Here is a 25,941-nt window from a genome sequence, read left to right as displayed (position 1 = left end):
GAGGCACAAGAAGAAAGATTTAATGTGCTTACAGTAAGAGTAAGCTGCCACCCTCTCCCAATAGAATTTAAATATGTTTTCCTCAAGATACAATGTGAGTTTTTTTCCTTTTTGATAGTGATAAACTTTAATCTCACAATGTGGATAAACTCCCTTTTATAGTTATAGTTAATCCTGAAGATACACATTATTAAAGTCTGTCAATGTTTTTAACCCACATTTTGTTAACCTTCTCTTCATGAAGGGGTACTTTCAGTTTTCCTGAATTTTACCATACTAAAGATGAGGGCTAAAGTACTGTACTTTGTGAATTCAGTCACTTATTCATTCTGTAACTGTTTATTTTGCAAGTGACAGATGCAGTGTTTGCCAGCAAGGTACACACCCTTCCAAAGCAGTCGGATACCTTATGAAACAAGGTTTTGTTTGTTTGTTTTTTGCCTCACATATTAAAATCTCTTTTTGTCACTGAGAGGGGAATATGACAGTGGTAGCAAGCTTTGGGATCAACTTGGTTAAGGTTTGGGGCCTAAAAAGGAAATCACTTACTGTTTGAGGTGCCAGAGAAATTCATGCTTGAATATCTGTATGTATAGAAAATTCTCTGTGCCTCTGAGGTTCCCATATTTTTCTGTTAATCACAGCTTTGTTGATAGGAAGGGAAAGGACAGATCCTAGAGCTTACAAGCTTAACAGTTCTCCATCTTAACAAAGACTGAGGACTGAACTTTGGTAATGTTCTACCTTGAGGATACTGTAAACATAATCATCACCTGGGATTTGCTTTGGTGGCAAAGGATTCCATTGTGAGTTATGACTTCTGCATTGATGCACTCTTCATCATCTTCACTCATAAGACCGCTATAACTAATGCTTTGTTTTTCTTTTACTGATAGTAAATTATAGACCTGTAAAAGTAAGAGAACAAAGGGAAGAGGTTTCCTGTTTTAAATTAAAAAAATTTTTCTTCTAATGTGATGATTTTCTATAGGGAATTTAGCAGATCATGGTGTGTATTTAACATTCCCATGATTACACCACAGAAAACAACATAGAGAATCATGGACCGATATTAATAATCATGGATCCTAATCCTCTCCTTGTACAAAAAAAAGTCATATAAACAGAGATTAGATGAATTGGTCAAAGTCTCAGAAATTAAATGAATTGATCAACGTCTCAGAGCACATTTTGGCTCAATAAGAATAAAACTTGAGTCTCCTGTCTCCCTGCCCAAGTGCTTACTTTCAAAAGGAAGCAGAAGACATGCATATTACTGAGATGTGTAATGAGAAAATAAAAGCCACTCATAATCCCATCATCTAAAAACAACCTCTCTAAAATAAAATGGATTCATTCCTCATTTTATATGATTAAGCTCTGACCAAGTTTTTTTTTAGTCTACTATTTTAGGATCAAGTTTAGCTTGAGAGAAAATGATGGCAGGGACAATCTAGAAATAAATCAATTCCAGTTCACTTTTGCCCAGAGTTTAGTGTAAGGTCACTTGCTCAGTTTTATGGTGTACAACCCATTAAACACACACCAGACTCCACATAGACCTCCTAATCTGGCTTCTTTCCTCTGATACTTGAGCTACTACAACTCTCTCTCAGTTGGTTCCATATTTTCATTCTTGCCCCCATATTCTTGGCAGCAGATGTGACCTCAGTAGATAAATCCAAAAGTCATTCTCCTGCTTGAAACTCTTCTGTGGTTTACCATTGCATTTATGTCAATTCCAAACTCCACATCAGGCTGACAAGGCTTGGCATGCCCTTCCTTGCCTACCATTCTACCTGCGGCCTCTACCATATGAATTACCTTTTACTTCCTACAGCATTCCAAACTTGTTCTGACTGCAGGAGTTTTGGGCATGCAGCTTCCATTCTTTGTAATGCCTGCCCCTGCCCTTCCACTTTTGAAAATGAATTTTCTGATATCTGAGACTGAAATGGGACTCACCGATTGAAGGGAGAGCTCAGCTTCAGGCTTCATCAGTAGCACACTCTGGTCTACGGCATGGAGGGCACAGACAGCGAGTGGACTGGCCAGGACCTGCAGGTGGGTGTCTGAGGCTGGCTGGACCCGGGCTGAGGCGAAGTTCAAATTTACCTGCAAAGAGGATATGCCTATAGCAGCAACTTTCATAACTTTCTTGCAATCTCAAAACTCTTCTACCCCATATGTTTAACACAACCAGAGGCATTTTTCAGATTGGGCTCCAAGGAGAAAATGGCTTTTCTACTGATTATGTTTCAAAAATATCTCTCTCATTTCCAAAATGTGAAGAGAAAACTGACGAGAGAGAGAGACCGACCATTGCTGTAATGAATAAAGTGTACTCACGGAGAGAGAGAAAGACACGTACCATAACTACAGCCATTCCAGGGCTTAACAAACAATAGCGAGCAAGATTAGCAGCAAGGACAGCGAAGCAAGAAGCAGGAATCTCTTCTCAGCTGATACTAAACACACAGAAAATCCGAACAGAGAGTAACTATGCTCTTGGCCATATCAGTCCAGGTTTAATAGCATTCTTTAGTAAGATGGAGTTGAAATTTTACATCATCTACCATGCATCTTTCTTAAATCATTGCATGTAGAAATAAAAGATAATCTAAATATAGTTCTCATTATAGAAATGTTCACTTGCTATGAACACATTGTTTTAATCTCCATAAAGTCCATATCAAAGAGACATTCTAGGTATATTTTTAAAAAGATATGTAAGTTAGACAGATCCTACTTGATGGTTAATGTTAAGATTATGCCCCCAGAATAGTAAAAATCAGTAAAATTTTTTCGTAAAAAAATTCAGTAAAAATTTGGCACAAAAGTTATTTAGGATTTAGCTTATTTCTATCTCAGTATGTTTCACACGGCAACTATATTTTCTTTGAAAATAAGAAAAGTTTCCATTTGCAGCTGGTTTTTTTTTTTCTTTTTTTTTTTTTTTGGTCATTATTAGAGTACCCCACTGTATTTTTCAAATTGGGATATACATATAACCCTGTTCTATATAATCAAACTGAATTTAAACTCGCGATAACTTACTGGTGTTTGCACTGGTACTTGAAGCTGTCAAGGGTATTATGGGTTAAAATTGACATATCTTTGTGAAACATCATTTTTAATTGAAAATTGGGGGACCAAAATACTTAAAAATTAAAACTATTAGCTAAGGGAATACATTTTGAGATCTACATGAATTTTGAGATAAAACGAGAGACTTTTAAAATACTGTTCTTGTGGCCACCTGCTTTGACTACTCTCCTAGAGCCCTCAGAGAATGGCGACACTCCTTGCCTTTAGAGACAATTTGGAGGAAAGTTTTAGGGGCACTGTATGGAAGTCTTTCACACTTCCTAAGGGGAGAAGGATAAAAGGACTCGGCTTAAACAAAGCATTCACCTTGTTGGCAAAACAGTTTTCAATCTCGACTTTCTCAGCATCTGCAACAACTTCTCCATTTGGTAAAATGGTGTAAATAATCAACTGAGCAGCAGGAGCAAGATCTGGTTCCACTCGAAAAGAGAAGGAAAATACTCCTTTCACTGGAGAATAAAGAAAGTGCGAGTTATGAGATTAGGAACAGAGTTCTCAGCAATATAGAGGAGATTCACAGATTACATAACTTCTCTCAGTGGCTGGCATTCTGAAGAAAGAAAAGATTTGGGTGCATATCACTGTGCACGGAGGAGTTTTCAGTAAGGATATCCTGATAAAGTACTTTTTGCACTTTTCTATCTTTAAGGTAATTTTTCCTTAAAGGTATAGTTTAATCGTTCATCTCCTGTGTTTAAGTAGGGAAAAATGTTCATTCAGTGCATGTTTCTATTTAGAAATTAAAAAAAAATAAAGAATTATTAAGAAACAAGCCAAGAGAGAAAAAAGGAGAGAACTTCTAGGCACCTTTAGCTATCTCTAGCTAAGATTCAAATCAGCACAGTTCTTGTCCTGGGCATTAGGACAATACAAAGAATGCAAGGCAGTGTCTACTTTCAGGTAGTTTACGGTAGAGCAGAGGGGAGGGATGCAAGTGCAAGTAATCAAACATTGTGCTCCATGTGTTTATCTTGGTGGTTTTCTGTATGAATTACATAGTATCTGTATTATATAATGCATTTAATTTTCTCTTAAAATGTTCCAGGTTGGTTCTTTGTGGTGTAAAATTCTTTAAAAACTGTTCCTTCCCTGTAACTATAAAAGCTTTGAGAGCAGTTTATGGCACAAATACAAAAAAAAAAAAAAAAAAAAAAAAAGGAAGAGTCAACATAAATTTGGAAAGATAATACTGAAACAAGTGAAGTTGATTTTTGGAGAAGGGATAAACACAGACAGGAGTTAATTTTATTAGAAAATCGTGACAAAGTGGTTATTACACAAGAGTACTGAAATTTAGCATTGAGTTTCCTAGAAATCAAAGACAAAAGGAAAGACAGGCACTTAAATAGTTACCATTAAATAAAATGAAGTCTATTTTTTCTAAAAGAGATAGACACTTCTTTCTCTCTACTCAACCTCCCTTAAGTACTCAATTCACGTAAGTTTTAAACTCTACTATGGAAACTATTTTGAAGAAATTTCTGTATGAGGCAGCTTGTTTTTCTGTATGTTATTAGGAACAAGCTTCCCTCCTCTAGAAAAATCCACATAATTTCCAGTCCCATAAAATACATGGAAATTTAGAGTTAATGTTACATATTTAAATGAATGTATTTAAATTTGTTTTTTTTTTAAATAGTAAGAAAACATTTCACAGGTGGTATTTTATAGGCCAAAAGAGAAATTTTATCGACCTAAGTGATTTTATAGAACCAAGAAGAACCTATGGTGAGCAGGATTTCAGGGTGGTAGGCATTGCATGTTTATCGTGGCTTGGCAGCTTCATACTGGCTGGTAAAGGGAATACGAGAGAACAATGCTTTCATCAAGAAGTAGCATAAGAAGTAATTTAATAGGAAGCTAATCTGAAATTCAAAGAACTTCAAACAAAATTCATTTAGTTTGAAATGCAAACTAAAATTTAAATATTCTGCTCTTCCAAAGACACAGTTAATAGAATCAAAAGAAGTCATATACTGGGAGAAAATATTTTGAAACATTATCTGATACAGGACTTGTATCCAGAATTTGTAAACTCAAAACTCAGTAATAAGAAAACAAAACCCAATTTAAAAAATGTGCAAAATACTTGGATAAAAACTTCATTAAAGCAGATAGGGATGGCAATTCAACATTAAAAAGATGCAAACATCATTAGTGTTTAGAGGAATGCAAATTAGAACTTTGATGGAGATACGACCACACATCTGTTAGAATGACTAAAAAAGACGAGAGGATGTGGAGTAATTAGAACCCTCATACACTCTTGGTGGGTGTGTGAAATAGTACAACTGCTTTGGAAAAAAGTTTGGAAGTTTCTTACAACATTAAACATACACCACCCATATGTCCATACAAATACTTGTACATGAATTTTCATAGCAGCTTTATTTTATAATAGCCCAAAGCTGGAAACAACCCAAATTTCCTTCCATGAGTGAATGGATAAACAAATTGTTCCATATCCATAGAATGGAGTAGTACTCAGTAATAAGAAAGAATGAATATTGATTACAGTATGGAGTGGGAATAGAGAATGGGAAATAAAGGCTTATAACATACAGGGTTCTTATTTGGAATGATGGAAACATTTTGGTAATGGATGGTGGTGATGGTAACACAACACTGTGAACAAAATTAACAGCGCTGAAATATATATCTGAATGTGACTATAAAGGGAAATTTTGTTTGTATATATGGTAACACAATTTTTTTTTAAATCCATGGAATTACACCACAAAACAGTGAACATGGAGTATAATTAATAGTTACAATTATAAAAATTTACTATCATCAGTTATAATTGATGATCCACAGCAGTGCAAGGTGTTGACAATAGGATGGTATATGGGAATCCTGTATTTTATGCATGATTGTTCTGTAAACTCCCAACTTCTCTAATAAAAAAAAAAAGTTAAAAAAAGAATGAGCTATTGATACAGGCAAAAAACAAAAACAAAAACAAAACATGGAAGAATCTCAAAGTAATTATGCTGAGTAAAAGAATCCAGACAAAAAGATTACTTGCTGATTAATTCCATTTATATAGCAATCCATAAAATGCAAACTAATCTATAGTTGCCAAAAGTAAATTACTGGTTGCTTGGGACACAGAAGGACAGGAGAGTGGGTGGAAAGGAGCAGCAGGGAGGAATTACCAAGGGACACAAGAAAACTTTTAGTAGTGATGGATAATTCATCATCTGGATTGTTGTGATGGCTTTGTGGGTATACACAGATGTCACAGTTGATCAAATTGTCTGTTTTTAATATGTCCAATCATTATATGTCAATTATATCTGAATACAATTGTTAAAAAGAATAAGATGTTGAAATGAAGGGAAAAACAATCCAAAGAAGGCATGATTAGAAATTTATGTTAGAAAATAAAACAAGGATATTTATTGAATTATTATTCATGATATAGCCTAGATGTCCAAAGACAGGGCACTGTTTACAGGACTTATGACTTAGAATTGAAGGAACATTTTACAGTAAAGAAAACTGTGTTATAGAAGGATATTTAAAAACATAATAATTCAATAAAAAGCAACCTGCAAAACACTATTAAATAAATTAAAACTATTCCAAAAAAAATTAAGGAAAAATGACTTGAAAATGAATACAGACTTTTGTACAAAGAGTGGGGTGCTGCTACAACAAATACCTAAAACTGTGGAAGTTGCTTTGGAATTGGGCAATAGGCAGAGTCTGGAAGAATTTTGAGGCACATAATAGAAGAAGCCAAAGTTGCCTTAATGGATTGTTAGTAGAAATATGGATGTTAGCAGCTCTGCCAGTGGGTACTCAAAAGGAAGTGAGAGGCATGATAGAGAATATATATATATATATATATATATATATATATAATCATTTTAGAGAATACCTAAATTGTCATGAATATACTGTTGGTAGAAATAGGGACATTAAAGGAACTGCCAGTGAGGGTTCAAATGAAAATGAGGAACACTTTATTGGAAACTGGAAGACACAAGATCCTTGTTATTCAGTGGCAGAAAGCTTAGCTGAATCATGTCCTGCAGTTATGTAGAAAGTAACTCTTGTAAATAACGAACTTCGAAATTTAGCTAAGGAACTTTCCACGCAAAGTGTTAATGTCATTTCTTCTAGCTGATAATAGTAAAACATAGAAGGAAAGAGATAGATTGAGGGAAAAAATGTTGAGCACAAAGGAACCAGGACTCGATAAGCTGGGAAATTCTAAATTTACCAGACTGCAAAAGACACAAAAATTAAGGAATTCACTGTCAGAAAATTGTGCTTTAGAGAAAAAGCCTATGATGTGGCTGAACAATCTTTTGTTAACACTGCAGAAAGATCAAAAGGTCAGAGAATTCAGTCACACAAAAGGTTCTTTTAAAAGCCTAAGTGTGTGACTCATAGACCCCCTCAACTATATTAGCATAAGTCAAAAATCAGAGATGGGACTAGCCAGGAAAGACATGCGGAGAAGCCTCTTGTTTAATGGAGTGAACGCCTGTAACTTGCATGAGAGGCCCACAAGGCTGTTGAAAATTTTATATCAGCAAAAATAGTCAGCTTGACCTGGAAGGGACAAAATAAAAGAAGACTGCAGACCCCTCAGATTCTATAGTCAAGAAACAAGTTGGTAAAACTACTCAGCTGCCAACACTGCTACCATTCATGAAAAAGGATTATCCTGAGAGTAGATCTCAAGACCAGAGGGCAGAGGCACACACTACAGAGGATTATTGCCAGGCTTTGAAATCTAATGTTGTTGGCCTCATTGGGGTTCAGAATTGCTTGGGACCAGTGACTGCCCCCACCCATTTTTCCTTTTTGCACAGGAATGTCAAGTTATCCTATGACTGCCCCTCCATTGTATTTTGGGAGTAGAGAACTTGTTTTCTAGTTCCTATGGAATTTTGCCATAGGATGGATGGTGTCCAGGGCCTCATTCACACCTAATTTATATGATTGAGGTGCTGAGATTTGGGATTTCTGAGTTGATGAGACTTGGGTGAGATTTTGGATCTGAGTCAATGGTGAAGTGGATTGCAACTTTTTGAGGATGTTGGGATGCAGTGAATGTGTTTTGTGTGTGGATGGATGTGAATCTTTGGGGGCCAGAGGGCTACCTGTGGTAGACAGAATAATGTCCCCCCTAAAAATGTCAAAGACTAATGTCCCAAACCTGTGAATATGGTAATTTATATGGCAAGAGGACTTCACAAATGTGATTAAGTTAAGAATCTTGAGATGGGAAGATTATCCTGGATTACCTGGGTGAGACCAATGTAATCATAAGAGACTTTATAAGAGCAAGGCAGGATTGTTAGAGGGAGAGAGATTTGAAGATGGCATGCTTCTGGCTTTGAAGAAAGAGGAAGGGGCCACAAACCAAGGATTTCAGGCAGCTTCTAGAAGCTGGAAAAGTGAAGGAAACAGATTCCTCCCTAGAGCTCCAGAAGAAATGCAGTCTTACGGACATCTTGCTTTTATCCTAATGAGACTTCTGATCTACAGAACTGTAAGACAATTAATTGGTGGTGCTGTTTTTTTTTTTTTTGTTAATAATAAATTTTATTTTGAAATAAGTTCAATCTTACAGGAACAGTTGTAAAAACAGTACAAACCCCCTACATAGAATTCCATCATACCCTGACCCCCCTCCCCTGATACCCTGATCCATCACCTTTAAGATCCTGTCACACCACTCTTTCTTTCCCTCCCTCTCTCCCTCCCTCCCTCCCTCCCTAACGCCCATCATCTATTGCTCTATCTTCTGAACATATGGGAGCAAGCTGCACATATCTTTGAAGAGGCAATATAATTCACATATACCTTTCCCATGGACAAGAACATTATTTTATGCAATCTCATTAAACGCAGCTAAGAAGTTCAAGAAATTCAACATTGATATAAAGCCTACATTCTATATTTCCTTTTTTTTTTTTTTCCTTGTGTCCCAGCTGTGTCCCTTTGAGCCTCCTCTCCTCCAGCCTCAGATCCCGTCCAGGATCATGCTTGGCATTTAATTGTCGTCTATTTAGACTGTCTTTTTTTTTGTTTTTTTTTTCAATTTTGGAAAGATATATATAGCCTAAATCTTCCTATTCCACCCCTCCCTAGCATTCCCTTAGTGGGATTAATCACATTTAGAATGTTGCAATGCTATCACCTTCCCACCATCCATTTCTAGAAGTTTCCCTTCACCCCAAACCAAAGCCCCTACTCTCATTTCTTAACTCCCCATTGCCCTTTCCCCCACTTCTTGGAACCCCTACTCTACTTTTCATCTCTTTGGTCATATTCTTTGATACTTTCTTTGTTTACCATGGGGCTTAAATTTAACCTCTTAAATCTATAACAATCTTGTTTTCCTTTGAAACCAACTTAACTTCAATAGGACATGTAAACTGTGTTCCTATACTCCTCCATTCCCCCACCTTTATGTAGTTCTTGTCAAGAATTACATATTTTACATTGAGTCCAAAAGCACCGATTTATCATTACAGTTTATGTATTTTAGATCCTATAGGAAGTAAATAATGGAGTTATAAATCAACTACACAGTAGTACTGGTCTTTATATCTACCATGTGATCTTTACTGGGAATCTTTATTTCTTCATGTGGTTTCAGTCAATTGTTTAGTGTCCCTTCCTTTCAGCCTGCTTAGGACTGATCTACTGGTGATGAAGTTCCTCAGCTTTTGATTGTCCGGGAATGTTTTCATCTCCCCCTCATTCTTATCTTTCAGGTGTTTGTGAATTCTCCAAGTCTCTGATGGTTATTGACTTCTATTTGTATTCCATTGTGGGCAGAGAATGTTCTTTGAACAACTTCATTTTTGTATTTTTTATTTTATTGAGGCTTGTTTTTATGTCCCCACATACAGTCCATTCTGGAGAAAGATCCGTGATCAGTAGTGAAGAACATGTGTCCCAGTGACCTGGGATGTAATATTCTATATATGCCTGTTAAAAGTCTCTATATCTCTCTTTCATTTCTTTGTTTCTCTGTCGGTAGGCCTCTCTTTAGTATCTGAAGTAGGGCAGGTCTTTTATTAGCAAACTCTCTCAGCATTTGTTTGTCTGTGAAAAATTTAAGCTCTCCCTCAAATTTGAAGGAGAGTTTTGCTGGATAAAGTATTCTTGGTTGGAAATTTTCCTCTCTCAGAATTTTAAATATGTCATGCCACTGCCTTCTCGCCTCCATGGTGGTCGCTGAGTAGTCATTACTTAGTCTTATGTTGTTTCCTTTGTATGTGATGAATTGCTTTTCTCTTGCTGCTTTCAGAACTTGCTCCTTCTCTTCAGTATTTGACAGTCTGATCAGAATATGTCTTGGAGTGGGTTTGTTTGAATTTATTCCCTTTGGAGTTCACTGGGCATTTATGCTTTGTGTATTTATATTGTGTAGAAGGTTTGGGAAGTTTTCCCCAACAATTTCTTTGAATACTCTTTCTAGACCTTTACCCTTCTCTTCCCCTTCTGGGACACCAATGTGTCTTAAGTTTGGATGTTTTATTTTATCTATCATATCCCTGAGATCCATTTCGATTTTTTCAATTTTTTCCCCATTCTTTCTTTTGTTCTTTCATTTTCTGTTCTGTGCTCCTCGAGGAGGTTGAGTTGTTGTTCAGCTCCCTCTAATCTTGTATTATGAGTATCCAGAATCTTTTTAATTTGGCCTACAGTTTCTTTAATTTCCATAAGATCGTCTATTTTTTAATTTACTCTTGCAATATCTTCTTTATGCTCTTCTAGGGTCTTTTTTATGTCTTTCATATTCTGTGCCATGCTCTTCTTCAAGTCTTTTATATCCTGTGCCATGCTCTCTTTGCCTGTCTGTAGTTCTTTGATTAATTCTGCCAGGAACTGTGTGTCTTCAGATCTTTTGATTTGAGTGTTTGGGTTCGAGTTCTCCATGTCATCTGGTTTTATCATATGCTTTAAGATTTTCTGTTGTTTTTGGCCTCTTGGCATTTGCTTTACTTGATCTTTAATTTGTTAGAATTGCAGTTTGGTGACATAGACTTTAACTAACCAGCAGATGGCGTCCATGAGTCACTTATTCCCCTCAAGTCAGTTCTCCCCAACTTTGTGTTATGTGGGGGTCTGATTCTTTTGGGGTCCAATTGGTGCACTTAATTTGGGTGTGTTGTTGGTGCTGTCTGCCCTCAATGAGGGGCGTGTGCCTGAGTGGTTAGGGAGTAAGGGCAGGTTTAGCAATCAAACCTCCCAGGTGTTCCCAGAGATTTAAGGCTGTTCTCTGCCACTGACACAAAAGTCCTTGGTATTGGCGTAGGTTCCCTGGGATTTCTGAGCAGTTCCCCCCTCCCTGCTGTGCTTTTCCCGGACCTCTGTTGAGGGGGGGGGAGGGCCGTGCCACGTCACAGGTGAGCGTTGGCCTCCAGGGAAGCCCTGGGCCGCCGGGCTGTGTAGGGGCGTTCCCAGCCCACTTCAAAGATGGTTGAATGGGATGCGTTAACTTCCCCCTTTCTGTACAGTTCCGCTCTCCCAGCTCTGGGACAATCAGCCGTGGGTGTATTCAAGGCCACTGTCCATGGCCAATATTGTGTCGTGTGAGCGGTGCTGCGGGAACAACTCCCTGTCAGGCTGGGTTTCTTGTCTGGGGTCTGTGCTGTGTTTTTGGCCCTGGGCAGGAGCAGCCCCGCCTGCTGGGGTGGAGGCCGCGAGACTGGGCCTCTCTGCTCGGCTCTGTGCTGTGTGCTCAGCCCCGGGCAGGAGCAGCCCCGCCCGCTGGGGAGATGGCTGCAAGACTGGGCTTCTCAGCTGGGCTCCGTGCTGTGTGCTCGGCCCCGGGCAGGAGCAGCCCCGCCCGCTGGGGTGACGGCCGCGAGGCTGGGTTTCTCCCCTTTGTTTCCCTGGACCCGAGACAATCTGCAGTGGGTGTGGGAAGGGGTATCCTCCACCCCAGACACCGAGGTGTTAGTCCAGACTGCTCCAGTCTTATCTGCAGCTGTTCCTGGGCTTCTCTCTTTTTTTAAAAAAGAAAAAAATGCCAGCCCAGCATCTCCCCCCACTGCAGCGTGGCCGACGGATCAGCCCACTCACTCACTTGTTTCAGAATGCAGACTCCTGGTTTCACCAAACGCATGTTCACTGTGGCTTTAGCAGAACTTGTCCGGCTGGTGCTACTTTGGAAGTGGTGTTCTGGGTCCTTTCTGGTTTTTTATCTAGTGTTTTCCACGGAGGTGTTTTTTTCTCTGTCTCACCTAGTCGCCATCTTAGGTTCCTCTCCTTAATTCAATTGGTGTTGTTTTAAGCCAGTAAATTTGTGGTGATGTTTTACAGGAGCAATAATGGAAAACTAACACAAAAATAGAGTAAAATAAAGTAAAATTTTGCTTTTTTTTTTTTTTGCATTTCTTAAGTCTTTTTTTTTTTTCTTGCTCCTACTATATCCATCAGAATCTTAAGCCTTATAAAATGAATATATTTTACTTTAGAAATAAAATGTAAAGTATTGAAATGTTACAAAAAGAAGAAATCACTAAATGTACTGAAATAAACCCAGTATGTGATCCTAGTTTATCAGCATTCCAATCTTTAGTTGGAAGAAGTTTGGGGACCATTTCCCTTACTGTGAAAATTGCTAAATTTTCTTACTAAATTGTTCAGGATTTAGAGAGATGAGAGAAAAAATAAGAAATCCTAAAAATACTTACTGTTTCCTTGACCAGTGGACAACACTTCCATTCCTGACTGGGAGATGCCCCCTCTTGCTTTTATCTGAAGACAAAAGGAAATGCATCCCTTATTCTTTTAAAGTAAACACATTAAACTTACTGAAACACATCCATAATACACAAATAACCAATTGTCTCATTACTCCAACCCAGAAGTTGTTTTCAATCACTAATTTTCCCTATCAATATTTTCTTATATGAATATTTACATATTTAAAATTCTTAGAATACACAATTTTACTAATTATTATACTATTTTACTTAACAATTACTATTTCTATTGAATATTAAGATTTCAACTTTTCATATTATTCTTTCAACAACTATTTAGGCATCTGTTACATGCAAAGCAAGATATAATGAAGGCAGATATATGTAAGTATTGTCTATTGCTGCCTCTATTTTTAAAAAACTAAATGTGTACTCTCTATGTGATAAGTACAGAAGTAAATAATTTAGTTTTGAGATTTTTATTTAGTTTGCACTTGGAGTAGGTATTAATATTATCTCCAGTATTCAGGTGCGCTGACTGACATTTCTCTTTACAGATGAGATTAGATAAATTGTCCCAGGTTCCATAACTAGGAAGCAATAGAGCTGAGATTATATTCATTAATTCTTTATTATAACATATTTAAAAATTTTTATTTATAGTTAATGTTCCCATACAGAACTTTTTGCATATAATTTTTGTACTGGTTTGGATCTGTTATGTACCCCAGAAGTTATGTTCTTTTAATCCAATATTATAGGAGCAGACCTATTGTGGGTGGGACCTTTTGATTAGGTTGTTTCCATGAAGATGTGACCCCACCCATTCAAGGTGGGTCTTAATCCCTTTGTTGGAGTCCTCTATGAAAGGATAAAAGGCAGAGACATTTTGGAGAGAGCCCAGAGCCAAGAGAAGCTAAGATATCTAACCCAGAGTTTGCCTCTGGGAGAAGCTAAGAGAGAAGCCCAGAGACATTTTGGAGAAAGCCACAGAAACCAGAAGCTAAACCTGGGAGAGGCCCAGCAGGCTCTGGCTACGTGCCTTCTCATGTGACAGAGGAACCCCAGATGCCATCGGCCTTTCCCAAGAGAAGGTATCTTACTCTTGATGCCTTAATTGGGACATTTTCATGGCCTTAGAACTGTAAATTTGTAAACTAATAAACCCCCATTGTAAAAGCCAATCCATTTCTGGTAAACTGCATTTTGGCAGCTTTAGCAAACGGAAACAATTTTTTCTTCTTACAGTGATTTATTTGGGTAAATACCAGCTTTAGACATTTTAAGTTTTGGGACACACATGGGCATACTGGCATCAAAAGTATCATGTCAACTTTTAATGTGCCTGTTAATGTACCTTTTCCCTGCAATTACACCTGTCATGAGTTGTAATTATTTAGGAGCATTATGGGTTTAAAATGCTATTTGTTTTTTTTTTTTTAAATTTTCATTTTCTCCAATTAATGTCAAAATTGGATATTTTTCCAAAAGATTGTTCATAACTTTTATTTCCTTCTGAATAAATTCTTAGTTCCCTTTTCTTATTTATTACTGAGCTAAAAGAAGAACATTTTCTTTGACTAACAAAGCTTTTGTCTTAGACTGTTTCTTCTCCCACTTAATAATTTGCCTTTGGAACCCAGCAAGAAAAAAACCCCATTAAGTCTCAGTGACGATCAGAATGTCAGTGAGAAAGAAAAGCTTTAGTAATTTTGTTAGGAAATAACTTCTCTTCAAGCATAAAACAAAAATAATATTGGTATTGATAGCTTATAAATTAGACAGAAACCCCACATTTTTGGAATCTACCTAACTAGAGAGAGCTATAGTGGCCTTTATTCTTACCAAATAATAGAAGATTAGCTCTTCTTGGTCCTGCAGGATGTGTTCATTCAAGATGTAGCGTGCCTTGATTTCCTGGTTTTGCCCACAGGTCAAAGTACCAGCTACAGGTTCAAGGTGAACAAAACTCTTGCTCGGAGAGAAAACATTCCTTAAAGAGTGCCGTGCTTCTGTATGAAGTTCTTCAAGCCACCAGTCATCATAACAGGGAGTAGTTGGTTTGTAAGTGACCTAATTGAAGAAATAAAAGCCATAAATAGGCTTTTTCTTATTAATATGTCAAATATATATATTGGAACCACACAAACAGGCTGCTGTCCCAAATGAAGCATAATCTATAAATGACTTCCTCCTAAAGTCACTTAGGGGTTATGCTATACTGATTCAGTATATATTATTCACTTATGATCAAGATCAATAACTTTTTCTCAAAACTTTATGGTTGCAAGTTGCATAAGAATATCTGATTATTCAACCCATAACAAAAATAGCAGTTTACCAAGGAAATCAAGAAAAGCCTAATTTATCTTAAAATCAGAAAAAAATGTTGACGTTTTCAAGAGAATACCCAGATGATATATTTGTTACCTCTTGAAACTAGACCATGTTGTTTGTAAACAGTATATCTAAAGTAAAAGTTTTTTGACAGAGAATTTCATATTTCTTATAACTTAGATCTCCAAATTGCATAATTTCCATTTTACTCTTTATTATCTTTTCTTTTCTCCCTAGATTTCATGTTTCTATATATCCCTAAATATATGGTTATTATAATAATAATGTGATGTCTATATTTTAATTCCAAGATTCCCCTTTCCACTTACTATAACTGTAATGAAAGAAGCTGTGAAGTTGGTGGTATCAATGGAAATATCCACCAAACCATGCTCATTTAGTGGTAAAGCTGGAGTGGTATCTAGCTGCATCCACATAGACAAGTATTCTTCTGTTGGGGATTGGCTGATCCTTTTCATCAACTAGAAGAACCTGGAAATATGAAAGTGATATTTGTCCACAAGTGTCTTATAGCAAAAACATCTTCCTCTCTTTGTTATGTTCATCTCTTGACTCCTTGGTCACTCCCTGTCATTTACTGAAGGTTTTAGAATCTGGCAACAAGAATCGTTTTCTGGGCACTAAACTCTTATTTTTCTACTTGTCATTTTTATTTGGATATCTCACATTCAAATAGAAAATATCTAAAAGTGGATTCTGAATGCTACCTTCTCAAATCTTCTTCTCTGATGTTCTCCATCTCAGCATATGGTCCTTCAATCTACCCAGTAGTTTATGCATGAATTCTGGGGTCTTTCTTAGCCATTTTCTCTCTTATGCCTATAACCAACCTATTGCCAAGTGCTGTCTCTTCCTGCTATGCTTATTTTAATCCTGTGTATTTCCCTCCAAATTCACTGCTACCATCCTAGTGAAACAAAACAAAAAGCAATTATTATTTTCTTCTTCTGGTTTCCAGTAGGCTTCTATTTAGTCTTACATAATCCTCCTTCTTGCCAGTTCATCCTTATCTCAAACCCTATAACATGAACAAATCTGATCATGTTACTCTCCTTCTAATAAATCTTAAATCACACTCAGTCCCCTAGCATAAGTCCCAAAATCTTAAACATGTCCTACAAGCCCCTTCAAGATCTGTTCCTGCTTTTCCACAACTATTCAGTCACAAGTCAATTCAGTTATACCTTCTATGTCAGCAGCAGTCTCTGTGGCTGCCTTTTAGTTCTTTGTTCTTGCAAAGCTATTTTGCTTCTAGTCTTGGCCATTCTCCTCTCTATCTTAAACTTCTGGCCAACTCAAACTCATCCTTCAAGTCCTTGGTTTTCTCACCTTTTCCCGACAGCCTGAAATGGGCTTTCCCAATCATATCTATTCATTTATTAATTACTTGCCAATTTGATAAGAAATACTGGAATAAATGAAGAAAATATAAAATTCACAGTATGCTACTAAAATGAGGACATTGACCATATTCTGTCAATCCAAATATTAGTTACTATACAAGAAAATTAGAAATACCCAGGATTCTTAGATATTGCATCTTATCTGAAAGAAAACTGATAGCTTCCTAATAGGATAACAGTCCAAATGATATTGATATTACCAATATTGAGCTTTAAGCTTAAAGAAACTTTTCTAAACTCCCAATAATAAAAATTAAAAAAATAATATTAATGATAAACCCACCATCTAGATGAAAGAGTATATTTTTATTGTTTCTCTGGAAAATGATATTACAAAATTATTGTCTAAAAAGAGGAAATCAGAGTATGCAGCCAAACTACATAGAGAAAATATACTATACAGTTGTATTAGGAGGTTAATTAATAAAAATGTGTTTTTTTCTGGATTTTGTGACGGTATATGCTTTTTAAATTAGTAATTTGCAATAATTGTTTTCTTGTTTTAAATAAATATTCATTTTTGGAATGCATTTTGATTTCTGATTTAATTTCCTACAAACCTCACCCCCCAAATTATGTTTATGTTGTAAAGATATCTTACCTGCCCAAAGAAAGGAAGCCCACGTCTGTAATGTGAATCTACTTTAATAAATTTAAGTTTGCTTAAGGTATTGGTAATTTCACATGATCCATAGCCTGTTAATTCCAACCCTGAAAAAGAAAGCAAAGTTGAACGGCTCTATGCGCTCACAGCTCACTTCCTGCCTCCACCCCAGCTTCATTCCATCATAATGAAATACTCTTTTCTTCTTTCGAGAATTTCTCTCACTTAGAAGATAGAAGCTATTTGACAAGTACTCCATCAGCATCACCTTCATATCAAAATTTATTGGTATCCACAATTTCCAAATTCCCCTGTTGCACAAGTCTCTCTCCTTGTTCCATCGATGTTCTTAAGTCCTTCTCATCTCCTCTGTGATCTTGCTCCATTCTTATTTCTGCCTTCTGCCTCTCTCACATCCCTGCCCTCCCCCCACAGCTTTCTGCATATGAGATTCTTCACTTTGGCCTAAAAATATGCTTACGTTTCTATCACGAGCTACCTCCCCTTCACGTTCTTTCTCTTCGCTGCATAGCCTATCCACAATATGGGCAACACCTGGTGCTTTTCCATTCATTGAAGAGTAATCTGTATTTTTGTTTTCACCATCTAAAATACTGCTCTATCAAATACTAAATGCTCCCTCATTTGCCCCCAGTATAGTATTCTCATCTCAGACATCATGGTACATGAAAGCTCCATATGTAAGTATCACTGAAACTCTTCCTTCCTGTGACTTCTAAGTTGTACACTCTTATTTTCCCCCTATCTGTATGACTTCTAATTTTATTATGCTGATTTACTTGATACTGCCTCTCTTTTAAATGTTGTTGCTCCTACTCTTGGACCCCTCTTTGTCCTGTATCTGTCTTAAATTTAGCAATGCTAAATGAGCTCACTTTTAGAGAAACTGGGTTCACTTTCAGGGGGATATGGACACAATGAGAATGACTCCCAGATTTACATCTCTGGTCCTGATTTTGCTCTCGCTCTTTTTAAACTATTAGTTGGATGTATCCACTTCAATTTGAATTCCAAATTAATATTAATTATTTTTGACCCATTCTCATCTACTCCTTCCTCAGTAAATGGTGTTTCCATTTCCCAGGCCCCAGATTGGGGATCTTTGCAGGCATCTTTGAATTCTCCACATCTTTTCCTTTCATACCAAATCTATCAATAAGATGAATTTATTTTACCTGCAAAACACCAGTAAACTTTACTCCTTATTTGTTTATATTTACAACTTTCCTAGTCTACCATGATACCATCTTTCACTAGGGCTGCCACAACAATCTCCTTATGTATCACATTGCAAAAATGTTTCATCCAGTCTGTCTTTCTCATGGCTACTAGAGATATCTTTTTAAAAACATCAATTTATTTAGGTTATTCTCCTCAAATATATCTGGAGATGACCAATGATTTCAGAATAAAATGTAACCCTATTGCTGACAGGGCGACGCAGGAATGAGACACGGACACAAAGCTAAGAATTAAGGGAGCAGGGGGCCCACTTGCATCTCGTGCTAAGTGGATGACAATGCAGCCTTGCTCCAGCTATTTATTTCAGAAGATCACGTGTACATGCTAAAGGTCCTCAGGTCGGGGAGAGCCCACCAGATACCTATGTTTACATCAGGTGTATACAATCTAGGTTTACATCAGGTGAATACAATCTAGGTTTAAGACAATGGTAGTCACAAGACACACATCTTTACAGGGCGGGCCTGCATGGCATTCTATGCAGGCCTGCAGCTCAGCAGTCCAAGCCACCACCCCAGATATGCCTCAGGCAACATGGAAGACTCAGTTCCCCACATAACCCTTTGGTATAAGATATATTTTCCTCCACAACCTAGAACCAGCCTACATTTTCAGGCTCTTTTACAGTTGAGTTCATTTGTTCTCTGATTACTTTCCCCATTCATCACTATGTTTCAAAATTTTACCCATTCTGAAAGAGTCAGCTCCAATGCCACGTTATCTATAAAATTGTCTTCTGACTCTATATTAGAATTAATTACCTCTCTCTTCATCCATATTTGGCCCTTAGTTTTCACTTTCTTTGTGGAAATTTTGTTATGGTTATACATATGTGAGTGAAGTCAGGGACTATGCATTTTCATAGTCCCCAGCAACTATAAAGTATTTTATATAGAATGGAAATTTGAGAAATGTGTATTGAATTAATAAATATTTTTAAATAACACAAACCTGTTCCCTCCTCTCTGACTTTGGCTTCCACTTGTATTGCCATGTCGTTCCCTTTTTGTCTCAGCTGAAATACTTTAGTCTTTACCAGTTGTGTGAAACAGCCTTCATTGTCTGCCTGAAGAGAAAGGAAGAGAATCACTGGGTCCTCTGATTTGCTATCAGAAAAGTCATTTATCAATATATGAACACTATTTGTTGGTCATAGAAACAATCTTTTATAAATATTCTGGTCATCCTTTTGGAGCTTATCCTTTCCTAAGCCCAGGAATGACATAAAATTTCTTCATTGATCATTGATTGAGTTATTCATTGTCCAACTTTGCCTTTCTCCCCTCTCTTCAGAAAAACCAGCCCGAGTGTTGCCACATTAAACTACTTTTTGAGTTTGAGTTTCCAAATGTGCCAGTATTTTGCAATTCTATCTTTTTGCATTTGTTGCTTCAAGTGATACATTGCTTTCTTCCATTCTTACCTTGGCCAACAGTTACAGGCCTTCAAAATTTAAACATAACATCTTCTAAAAGTCCTTCTGTAACCACTCCCCAATAAATATTGGTTAGGGATTTTTTTCCTAACTATATTTTCTCAATGTCCAGGACATTAATAGAACATACATATTCATTGAATGGATGAATCCTTAGAGTAATTCGGTTACCAAACTAAATGTTAGGCTTCAGGTTTTAATAAACTGTTTTTCCTCATTGTGAATTTATGTATACGGAAAAGACTTATTACCTAATAAAATTTAATCATATTTATTTTATTTTATATAGATGTCACGGCACTCTTGAAAATAAAAATTAATCCCAGTTTCCCTGATCTTCTAAAGATTTTGACAGTTGGATTCTCTTACATTTATCTTGTTTATCAATGTATATCTCGAGTGCCCATTCAGCTCCTCCACCATTCATTTATATACCCTCTGCAGCTTCAGTAACTTTCTTTTCCATCCTCTTCTTTTCCTGCTCACACTGCCATACCCAGGACTTTTACTTGTTCTTTCTCTGAAGTCACCAGTTTGTGCATTCCATTTTTTACTAGAACATACCCTACTTTCAACTGTTTCTCTTAATTATTCTCATTACTTTTTCTCTTTGATATAATCCATTGTCCCTCTCTGTTTCCCGCCTCTTCAACCTACCCCTTGTTAGTATTCTTTCTTATGCAGTTAGATTTTATGGCATATCATTTGATTCTCCCATTAGTCAAATTCTTAACAACTGTCACATTTTTCCTCCGTTTTCCATTTGACAAAAGTCAACTTTAGATTCAACTATATCCCTTTGATTCCTGCTGGGATAAAATTACAAAACTGGCCAAATGCATTCTACTATAAATTCACAACTCCCACCCACAAGTGGGCATCTAACACTGCTGGACAATATTAGATCGTCCTCTTACCCGGTGGCTATTTCAAACATTGTTTACTATTGTATTGTGTTCACCATTGTAATCCATGAGAAATCCAGATCTTGAATTAGTGCTTTGGGGGAGAGTGGTTTCCACATACCTGTTGACTGAATTCTTCACATATTTTTTGTGAATGTGTGCCTTGGCAGGTGGAATGGCTCCGGGAGTATGTTCTGCACACATTAATTGTCACAAGTCCAGGGACCGGCTTTCCATAGGTGTATCTAGAGCAATAAGGTGGTAGTTGAAAAAGATATCTAATATAAACAACTCAGTCATTTCTTCACCTAATTGATCCATTATACACCCATCTTATTTATCTAAAGCAATTGTATCGCCTTCCACAGCATTTGTGCTTTAGAGGTATTTATTCTGAGAGACTGTGTCTCATTTAAGTAGGAATATACCCATAACTTTAAGATAAAATACTTCACAATGAATCCTTTTGAAACATCTCCAAATGGAAAATAAACAATTTAGTTTTTCTCAGCTCTTTCTTTCAGTTGAAGTTTTCCTGTAAAGATTGTACCATTTCTCTCTTTCTCTGTTCTCATGTTATCTAGGTTATGCTTCCAGCTTTGTCAACCCCTCCTCAAGTTGTTTTAGGGGAAAAACTTAAAGGATATGTACAAAGCTTATTTCTAAGTCCTCCTTAATTCTTATGTATTTTAAGAGAATAAATGAAAAGATAGATTGCAAAGCACTGTTGACAGAATAAAAATGTTAAAGGTATAATGACTTGGTTTTGTCTGTCAAATATAATGGAAGGATTTAAGGCAAAGCTGAACTTAGTCTATTAGTTTATTGTTTATTCAAAGTGTACTTTATGGACCACCTACATTGAAATACCTGAGTTACATGTTGAGATGCAGATTCTTGAGTCTTTCCTCGATTTGTGTTTACAATCTCTGGAGGTAGGGCCAAGAAACCTGCATTTTATCTAAGCACCCAGGTAGATTCTTACACACACTCAGGTTTGAGGCCTATTGACTGAGTCTAAACTGAGAAGTAGGTGAAGTCTGTCTCAGTGCCCCAAGCTTCCCCTTTTTGGAGATTTTTTTTCTCCAAATCCCTATAAGTACTGAGAAATAATAAATCATTTAGTAAAGTTAAATCACTGTTGAATCTTAGTTTTAAATCTACACCAAAAGTCATTCTTTCTGATGGAAAAATTTAAAGCATTGAGGCTTGTGAGAAGGATGAAAACATGTTTTTCATGTGGATTTCAAAAGCAAGAAGTAGTTTCTCTTCTTTGTGAGTATGGAGGATGTTTTATTGCACACTAGAAGGTAATTACTAAGACGTATTTTTTTAATTCTACTATATGTAGCCATCATTTAAGGTACAGTGTTTGCCTAGCTTCTCCCCAACTGTTTTCCATGTTTCTCCATAATATAAGAAATTGGGTTCAATAAAGAAAATTGGAGTAAAAGGACAGGGCATACCATACCGGTTATGTGTATGAACCCTAGAGTTGTGCTGCCTAGGTTAATACATGCAAGACACTTAGAATATTGCCTGATACATTTTAATTTTTCAGTAAATGATGTTACTAGTAGTAGAACATCATATGCTACTACACATGCACAATTTGTGGAGGCTCAGGCATGCTGAGGAGGGAATTATTCCTTCTCTAATTAAAATACTTCAAAGTCCAGTAACTGCTATTTGCAATACACTCCCTCAAATGAAGTAGGGAAATTGAGTAGAGATGAAAAAAATGCAACTCACAGGCCACAGACCGATAAGGTAAATTCTTCATCTAGAAAACCGATTTTCTTGGGCATTTTCACTTGAACTTCAAATTTGGACAAAACTGTTGCCAAAAGAACAGAAAAAGAGGTCAGAATGGGCAGGAGATCTTATGAGTATTAGTAATGGATTGTGTTACAGAACCTTACAACATAGGATCATATGAAATGATTTCAACTGCAATAAGGAGCACCAGAGCTGCTACTGACAAAGGAGATGCTATTCAGTATCATGGCAATTTGTAGTCAGTTTGGTTAATCCAGCATTGCATTTCTCTGAATCCCCTTCTCTGAGTTTTGCAAGATTTGAAAGGTGGAAAAGGAAGCAGCACCATCGGTCTCTGAAGATTGTCATGGTTTGATATGGTAATGGATGCAGAGGGGCCAGGGGTCTCCAGCTTGTCCTTACTCTTTTTCTGTGTCCAGCTCTTCCCTATGGCCACGCTTGCTGACTAACAGACCCCAGGCCAACTACCGGGCGCTTGACTGTGGACGAACTGAAGCACTAGCCATGCAGAGCTAACAGCCTTCCATAGATTCCTCCATTGGCTCCCCCTTGCGGTCCACTTAGGCAGATCCGTGCCCACCAATGCTTCAGAACTGGCTAGGAACTTTTCTCTGATCTATGAACTCCCCCTACTGGGTTGCTTTTCAGCTTCTCCCATAGTGGTGTACAGTGTTACTGTTATACTAGATCCCTAGTCCTTAATTCTCATGGTGGTTTCGGCAAATTTGGGGAATTCTGGTTCTGTGATAGGACTCCTCAGTCATAGCATGAAAGATTTAATTTAATTTAGCACACCACGTAAGTGATAACTAATAAGATGGCTTCAGTGTGTCTGATGACTATGATTAGCGAGTGGAGGTGGAGGGTATAGGCAGCTGTGAGATAACCCAGAAATAGCCTAGAAGTAGTAAGATATAGGTCAACAGATGATTAACAGTGCATGTAGATGATGCGATGTCTTAATTAACAATTATGTTTGAATAGTGTTTAAAACAGGCTTGAATAGGGTCAAACAGACTTAGTCAAATCTCTCTTGCCCCTGTGATTTTGTTAAGTTATTAACTTTTCTAGTATTGATGTGCTCATTTGTAAAATGGAGATAACGGTGGTAATTGCCTCAGAACACTGATGCGAGGTTAAATGAGATTGTGGATAAAGAGTGCTTAACAAAATTCCGGGCTGATCAAAAAGCTTGCCGACTGTCAACCATTATATACCAAACTTTTGCTTGCCGTCTACGTATAAAAACTATTCAGTCTTAAATACTGTAATATCACACATGCCTTGGTACATGCAGAATTCTTACCATATTTTTTCACCTCAAAGGAATGCTCTATTCTTTTTCCGGACTCCTTCAGCAGTATGACCTTGTAGTGACCCAGACTGGGCTCCGTTGAGAGTGGGAAAGAGAGCTGGATGAGTCCACCTTACAGTTTGAGACTCAGCCATTGGAAAATTCGGTTCTTCTTGGGATTCTATAGGTAAAAATATCATGAGTTCGTAGAAACAATTGGAATATGTACATTTGAGTGCAAGAGCAGCTTTGTAGGTAAGAGTGACATTGGGCATTGGATAAGAGATGGTTGGTAATTTGGCACCAAAGGTATTAGCAAAGTGTTCTAGAAACTCCAGACTGGGAAAAGGGCAATAAGTGCACCAGCTATCAGATATTACAGTTAGCATTTCACACTGGCCCCTCTTCCTGAGATTATGCATAATCATTTTGGTCAGAAATATTTGAAGAGTCACTGAATTGAATCATTTCAGAGAATTTTTGTCCTTCATTTATACCTTATCCACTTCTACAAAGGATTTAAGATGGACAGGGAAAATAATATTTGGGTAGTTTTGGTGCAGTGCTAGTGGGGCAGGGAAATGGGGGAGAGAGGCACTTTAACATGTAATAAATCCTCATTCCAATGGATATACACTGTATATTACCTACCTCAATGTAAACCACTGGGAACTGAAAAGAAAGAAAGAAAGAAATTGCATGAATGTGAGATGGAATTTAGAAGGAGAAAACCATGACCTTGGCAGTGACAGAGAATCTGGGTCAGAGAAAGTGGGTTTCTCGATCTCTTGTAAAAACAAGGAAATGTTTATGTGCTTGATTTTGGACATACATCTTTTATGAAGTCATGACTTTCCTTTTGTAATATAACATACAATTGATGAAAAAGTCCAAATTATAAGTATTTTGCCAAGGTTATTTGGCTGAGAGAGAAATTAGATGCACTTGTCTCTTCTTCTGGTCAATAAAAATGACTGGGATCTTTAAGAACACAACCCATGTTTTAAACAACTTAAAATTAATATTTAATTTAGTTTACAAATATAGTGATGAATTGTCTTGCTCCTGACCTCTAGATTCCACTGGTGGAGGTACCCTTGTTAGATCTTGCACTGTGGTAGATTTAAGTATCTCTTTTATTGGTCTCAGCTTCCCCAAAAGAATAGTCTTCAGATTCTTGTTTGTTTGTCACAACCTCCCCTCCTGTTATGAGACTCAACATTTCATTCAAAGGGCAAAAACTGATATCCACAGAGACAACGCGGAATTTCACTGAAACACAGAGATTTTTTTCCTCATGAGATTCTCTGATGAGAACCCGGTGTAATAACACAGATAACAACATGCCAGGATTTCAGTGACTACAGAATAATGTGATAGCACAACCCCACCACCCTGGCCTGCTGCTTCAAGTTGCTCATCCTTGTTGGTTCTCTTGTACCTGTTTGTCCTGATTTGTATATGGGTTTGTCTGTTTGGACAAACACCAGGCTCTCTACTTTTGTTATATGTATTGACTTCCTCTTCGTAAAGTCCTGAGTTGGTCCCTTCACCGGCACAGTAATGAACGCCAGGGAGGATGGGTGCTCTGGGATCTGTAAAACAGGAGTCAGCTGAAGAGTCTGCCCAGACCCACCTCTGAACGTTTCTGCCTTTATGATTTCCTCAGTTTCCCTGGTCAGTCCCATGAGAATTAGTAAGGAACCTGTTCATGGATCATGTCATAAGTAAATCATTATTATTGTTTCGTGATAGTAACCATTGGTTGATTTAGTTAAAGGGAAAAATATCATTCCAGTAAAATAAACTAATTCTTTAATTCAGTCATGACAGTGAAGGAAAAAACTTACCTACATTTTTACAGGCATGGTGGCATTAAAATAAGTATGGAACTTTATTTTCCATTGGTCAAGAACTTTATATATTATTATTGATTAAACCAGTATGGTTAGCTAATGAAACATTTACAAGGACAATATGTTAACCATCAAGCATCTATGGGGTCCTAGACAAGTCGCTCAATTTTATGAACCTCAGTGTCTTTACCTAGAAAATGAGAATCATGGCATGGACATTACTTACTTCAGAAGTTTAAGATAAACA

The 25,941-nt window shown here is 37.1% G+C and overlaps 1 protein-coding gene across 1 annotated transcript in view; it reads right to left on the bottom strand.

Annotated features, from left to right (window-relative positions):
- The window catches only part of LOC119542911 (pregnancy zone protein-like), a 48,866-nt gene that overhangs the window by 19,384 nt on the left and 3,541 nt on the right, over positions 1 to 25,941 (bottom strand). Inside the window, 16 exon segments of the mRNA XM_037847501.1 lie at positions 745 to 794; positions 797 to 908; positions 1,966 to 2,115; positions 3,415 to 3,557; positions 12,786 to 12,849; positions 14,643 to 14,870; positions 15,464 to 15,532; positions 15,534 to 15,626; positions 17,160 to 17,269; positions 19,377 to 19,491; positions 20,887 to 21,010; positions 22,518 to 22,602; positions 23,851 to 24,019; positions 24,490 to 24,510; positions 25,034 to 25,110; positions 25,280 to 25,433. Coding sequence (XP_037703429.1) covers positions 745 to 794; positions 797 to 908; positions 1,966 to 2,115; positions 3,415 to 3,557; positions 12,786 to 12,849; positions 14,643 to 14,870; positions 15,464 to 15,532; positions 15,534 to 15,626; positions 17,160 to 17,269; positions 19,377 to 19,491; positions 20,887 to 21,010; positions 22,518 to 22,602; positions 23,851 to 24,019; positions 24,490 to 24,510; positions 25,034 to 25,110; positions 25,280 to 25,433 — 1,764 coding nt within the window.

The sequence above is a fragment of the Choloepus didactylus genome, chromosome 8, assembly GCF_015220235.1.
Source record: "Choloepus didactylus isolate mChoDid1 chromosome 8, mChoDid1.pri, whole genome shotgun sequence".
NCBI classification, from domain to species: Eukaryota; Metazoa; Chordata; class Mammalia; order Pilosa; family Megalonychidae; genus Choloepus; species Choloepus didactylus.
Note: the sequence above shows the minus strand (reverse complement) of the source record. Positions and strands in the feature narration are given on the sequence as shown.